The sequence below is a fragment of the Colius striatus genome, chromosome 18 (assembly GCF_028858725.1).
Source record: "Colius striatus isolate bColStr4 chromosome 18, bColStr4.1.hap1, whole genome shotgun sequence".
Classification (NCBI taxonomy): Eukaryota; Metazoa; Chordata; class Aves; order Coliiformes; family Coliidae; genus Colius; species Colius striatus.
In genome coordinates, this window is record NC_084776.1 from 7,659,662 (window position 1) to 7,665,663 (window position 6,002).

At 50.9% G+C, this 6,002-nt stretch overlaps 1 protein-coding gene across 1 annotated transcript; it reads right to left on the bottom strand.

Moving 5' to 3' along the window:
* Positions 1-4,544: 4,544 nt before the first annotated feature.
* LOC104558013 (urotensin-2 receptor) lies at positions 4,545-5,690 on the bottom strand. The gene has a single exon (XM_010202446.2). The coding sequence runs from the start codon at positions 5,688-5,690 to the stop codon at positions 4,590-4,592; it is 1,101 nt and encodes a 366-aa protein (XP_010200748.2). The 3' UTR covers positions 4,545-4,589.
* Between the last annotated feature and the right edge of the window lie 312 nt (positions 5,691-6,002).

A 6,002-nucleotide genomic window follows, 5' to 3' on the forward strand; every position in this document is an offset into this window, starting at 1 on the left:
CAGCCCTGGAGCTATTGCAAAGACACATAGCTGAGGTGCTGAGGGCCACAGGTTAGTGGCTTGGCAGGGTGAGAGGAAGGGCTGGACTTGATGATCTTAAACGTATTTTCCAACCAGAATGACTCTGTGATTCTATTTCACTGGCTTCCCTGGTATTTATTCACAGAAGCATCAGAAATGACTGTAAAATAGGAGTTACAGTTAATGATTTGCTCACACCCATGATTTAAAATGTAACATGAGGCTTTTGAGTATTTCTTGCAAAATGTGTTTCAGAGAATGGGGAGATGATAAAAAACTGTGTGACTGAAGGCAAAGTCTGCAAAAGTTCAGCAAGGTTCAAAAGGATTCTCCTGTGTCTGGTGAAAATAACCACTCTCACTTGTCCCACACAGGACTGCCATTTTCTCTTTTCAAGTGAAAGCAGAAACGTTGCCATTGCTGCAGCAGATGTTACCTTAGATTAAAGGAAGGAAACTGCATTCAGGATGAAACTGCATTTCTTTCACAGTCTGGCTTGTTTTGTGTTGGGTTTGTTTCTTGTCATAAAACCTTAAGCCCTGAGGGGTGTTGGAAAAGATTTTCTAGTGATTAAACTATTTTCTCTCTTGTGAAGCATGGATGGAGTTTTGCAGTGACAACCTCTGGCTTGACAAGAAAAGAGCTGTTGCCTTTCCTTCAATCACCATTTCCCACTAGTTAGCTGTGCCACTAAACCTGCAGCAAAAGTTCATTTATAATCATAATTTAACCCCCCCACAGCGTTAAGAACCACGGGATTACAGTGATTTGAGTATAATAAATGATCCCCTGGTACACACAGCTTGCCTTCTTGGAATGCAGAAGAGCCAAAGCAACATTGTTTTCAAGGAAATCATCACACTTTGCTCAGTTCCAGCCCCACTGACTTCCCTGATGTTACTTCAGCCCTGGCCTCAGATGCTTCAGGTTTACCGTAAGTGACAGAATATGTGGAGTTTGCAAAGTCACATCACCCAGAGTTCTAGTTCTGTGTCTGTATCCATTTTCATACACTTTGGTATGTGCTGTGGGGACAAGGTGTGGTTTTAGTCTCACGGTTTTGGGACTCCTGACTCGTTGGTTTTAGTATGGAGGGCAGGTAACACATCTTCTCCACGTAGAAAACAGCCTGAGCTGCTTTCCAGCAGTTTGGCATGGAAAGGGAAAAGCAGTTTGGCTCCAGGGACACGTGCTTATGAGTAGTGAGATCCTTCCAAACGGGCAAAGCCATCCTTTACAGGTTAAGGTAAAGGTTGTGTCAGCCCTGGGCAAGACTCTGTGCTACAGACAGGCAGCAGCAATCACTTTCTAAAACTAACTACCAAGATAATTTGAGTCTGTTGTTAAGGGAACATACAGACTGCTGCCTCATTTCCAAAAGCTCAGCACACCCATGAGTCAAAGCTTGCCTCAAGACAGACAAGAGGAACTCAGTTAAAGCATCTCCTCTTGTGGGATATTTATGAAGTGGGTCAAACCTTTTGACTTTTGGCAGTTTAACTGGCCCAGTGGGACAATAAGAGAGATGTTGTTCATGTAACTTATCTTGTAAATTGGGCTCTGATCCCCAGGAGTGCAGGAGGCTCCTGAGGAGGTGTGTTTTGAAGGGCTGCATCTTGTTGTGCTTCCTGCGCTGCTCAAGTGCCGTCCTTCATCACACACAGCAGCACCTTCTGATTGCTGGCCAGCTGTGCATGTTAAACAGCCTCTCCTCTGCTTGGTAAATGGCATCAAATTCACTGGTTCTCTCATCAGGGTTTATCATAGGGGTGAGCCTGATGAGACAGGGCATCAGCACTGGGATGGGTCCAGGCTGACACACACACTGATTGAAAAACCCAGGGAGTGGCAAATATCCCATATTTGCCATTTCACTTTGATGTTTAATGCTCTGATGATGTGGCACAGAAGCATATCCCCTACACACCATTTGTGACGCTGAGCAGAGGAGCAGAATCCCTTCTAGGGACTGACAGAGTGTCTTGGGAAGCATATCCCAAACCAAACCCTTCTATTTCCTTGTCCCCACGTTAGGTTACACATGTAGATTTCTTCTGCTCTGCCCTTTTATCCTTTTTTCCCCTAGGTTTTTCAGCTTCCCCTTCTTAGCTATGTTTTTAGACTCTGGTTTGCTGTAGATGTTTTAACATTTTCCTTTTAAAGCAGAGAGTATATTCTTTAATACTCTCTTTGATACCTCTACAGCTCTTCCATCACCTGCTTCCCCTTATGTACCTCTTAACAGACACACCGTGCCTTGCAACTATTTCATGTGTGGTTACAATCCATCCTACAGCAGCCTTGCATTGCAGTGGTGGGTAAGTGGCCTTCCAAGGACCTTCTCCTCAGGCCAAGGGATGGAAATCAAGACACACCAGCATTGTGTCAGGATCCAAATCAGGGTGAGCTGGTTTTGAGCTTTTTTTTCTACAGCCATAAAGAAGTTTTACTTTTTCTCAGCAGTGGGCAAATGATGTGTGCAAACCTGGGAGGGATGTGGCCATGCTTGGCTTGCCCAGGATGTCTGTCTGGCCATACCATTATGCTTCCTGGGAGCATGATGGCACTGCACACTTCACAGGTAACACACAGCCTCTCTTGAGTTCTTATTCATGTATGGGTGTGACTTCCAGCCTTGGAAATGGGAAGCAAAGGAAAAGTAACAATGACCTCAGAATTCCTAATTTAAAAATTAATTAGCTCCTGAAAAGTTGTCCCTAAAAAGTGCTGAACCCCCCTGTCCCTGCCAGTTCCCAACCAGAACTGTGTGTTAATCCCTGTTTGGTAAGGAAATGGGCACCACTAGGTCTATTTCTACTGCCCAGCTTGGCACTCAACACAATACTGGGACGTGACAAAGTGGTCACCAGTGTTTCAAAGCCAATCCTGTGGCTTAAAGCAATACAAATAAGGTGAGTTATTCCCCTCTCCCCCAAAAGCATCCCAAACACTGCATATATAGGAATAATGCCTGACTCCCAGCACATGGATGTGCCTTCCTGGTCTTCATCCACCGTGTGCCCTGAAGGGTTTATATTCCTGCTGCTGAGCACATAAAAACCAGCGTGTTGCTGTGCTGTGTTCTCTGCTCCAGTCCTTGGCTGTGTTGCTGGCACTTTGTGTCTTTGCTTTAGCACAAATGTACCCTAAAGTTGGGCATGTGACACAAGAGGATCACCCAAGGACACTGAAACCCAGGAATGGTGCAGAGTTGGAGTGGGATTCCTCTCAAACAGATGGGGCTGGAGTATGCCGTAAGAAAGTGGAAATGGCTGTTCCTTAAGCAATTGCCTGCTGTTTCAGACATCCCTGGGCATCACTAGCAGCTGACAATACTTTATGCAACTCTTATCATGCTTCACTTATCCCCAGAGTGTGTCCCAGAGCAGGAGAGAGGAACATTGAGCCCAACATCATCCCCAACTATTCAGAGAACAGCTGGGGACAGCAGCCTCACCTCTGGTAAATACACCCTCTGAGCTGGGTAAAAGACACTGTGTGAGGGAAACCTGATGATGGTCCATTTTTTAAATCAGCATTTATTTATAAACTGAGGTTTTACAATTGTTTTGATGCTTACAGGCGCCTCTAGTAGCTGTGGTGATTGTTTTGATATGAGACGCTGAGTGGGGAGGAAATGAGCAGAATACATCAAGGCAAAATGCTTTTGATCAAATGACATGAATAAATTTGTCCCTTTCATGGTGAGTCTCATGATACAGCCTTCAGTCATTTTTCTTAAAGCCCCAGGTCTTTGAATGATGGGATTATAAGACATGTTTCTTTCTTTCCATGGTAAAGTGTCAGGTTTTTAAGCCCTGTTGACTGGTAAGGAAGGGACCAACTTTACAAAAGCAATCAGTGGCAAATTCAAACCACCTTAGGTAGAGAAACCTTACCAAATGACAAGGGTTTCATTTCTTTTTTTAGGTAATCCTGTGGTTTCTGACAGCTTACCTTGTGGCTTTTCAATGCTTGGAGCTCAAAGTGCTGCTGCAATGAATTTTAAAATAGAGACTTTGAGGTGGATGAAACTGTAATGCACTCAGGTAACGGGAAACAGCAAAAGGGGCTTTAATGTCTCTTTAGGCACTCCAGAAACAGACAATGGGAACACATAGGGCAAACCAGAGGTCTGCTGCTAAATTGAGCAATACCAGGACAGTTTCAGGCTTGCACAGATCTGACCCAGCTGGAGCCTGAAGACAGCACTGAGAAACCACAGAGGGAGAACAGTGCAGAGCTGGAGCTGGGCAAAACTCAGCAAAGTGTGAAAAGAGTTTGTGGGAAAACTGAACAAAGTATGCAGCTCATCTTCTGCACCCAAAGCCCTGAAGGGTTTGTTCTTAATGGCTGCTGGCTCCCAGCAGGACTCCCTGGACAGCCCCAAGCCAGCTGGAAATTCAGATGCATCTCATAGCACTTGGGTTTACACAACTTCTTGCCCCTAGTTAGGGTGACCACCAAAAACTCGAGTTTTTAGGCCCCTTCAGGGCTAAGGGGTCTCAAAGCCCTACCTTGGCCAGACGCTCTGCTGGTCCTGCTGTCTCCAGAGCACCTCCTCTTCCTCACTTGTCCTTCAGCGTGGCCATGCCCAGGGCCTCTGAGCTGTAGTCGTACTGGTTGCTGGAGGACATGGACCGTCCCCAGGAGCACTGGAGGTTGGAGCCCCTCTTGCGAAAGGAGGACGTGAACTTGTAGAAGTTGCGGTGCCTGTTGCGCAGGTACTCCCGGTAGTTTTTGGTGAGCAAGGTGTAAAGGAAGGGGTTGATGCAGCTGTTGCTGTAGGTCAGGCAAGTCACCAGGTAGTTAATGCACTTTTGGGTTTGGGTGGTGAGCTGCAGGGGGCTGCTGTAGAGCCGCACCAGCTGCCAGATCCAAAACGGCAGGAAGCAGGCCCAGAAGACCAGCACGATGCTGAAAATCATGATGAGGACCTTCTGGCGGGGGGACCTCTTGCTCCTCTCCTTGTGGGGTGGGTTCCTCTGCGACTCCAGGTAGGTCCTGGCCAGGCGTGTGTAGAGGAAGCCGATGATGATGCCCGGGGCCATGATGCTGGTGCTGAAGAGCACCGTCAGGTAGGTCCGGTAGGCGTCCTTGCTCCAGGTGGGCGCACACATCCTCTTCACCTTGCCCTCTGCTTTGCCCTCCTCGGTCAAGGTGACCATCAGCATCATGGGCAGAGTAAGGAGCAGTGAGACGGACCAGACGGCCCCCGCTGTGGCCTTCCGGTAGCCTTGTGAGCGCTTCAGGGTGTCGAGGGGCCGGGTGACGGCCAGGTAGCGCTCGGTGCACATGAGAGTGAGGGTGAAGATGCTGGCGTGCATGGTCAGCAGGTCCAGGCTGAGCAGGATGCGGCACCCCAGGTCCCCGAAGTACCAGTCCTGGGCCAGGTAGGTGCAGACGATGAAGGGGATGGTGGAGAGGTAGAGCAGGTCGGCCAGGGCCAGGCTGACGATGGAGCTGTACATGGGGGCGGCGCAGCGTGCCGAGTGGCACATCACCACCAGCGTGTAGACGTTGCCCGCCACCCCGGCCACGTACATCACCGACAGCACCGTCCCCAGCGCCGAGGGCACGAGCAGGGGGCCGCCCCCGGGGGCTCCGCCGCCGCCCGCCGCCGCCGAGGCGTTGCCCCCCGCCGCCGCCGCCGTCCCGTTGGGCTCCATGGGCGGCGGCGGCGGCCCCGCAGCTTCGCCCCGGCCCCGCGGCTCCCGGCCCCGCCGGCGGCCGCTCCGCCCCCCCTCCCCCGCCCCGCGGGAGGCAGGGCCGTGCCGGGCTGCCCCGGGGGAAGGGCCGCCCCCCGCCCCGCCGGGGCTCCCGGAGCGGGGACGCCTCCCAGCCCTGCGGGGCCGGAGCGGAGGAGGCGGGTCCGCGCGGGGCCTCTGCGACCGCCGGAGGGGTCCGGGACGGGGCGGCGGGTGGCCCGTCAGCCGCGGCGGGGTCCCGGCGGACGCCGGCACGCCGAGGGCAGAGCGGAG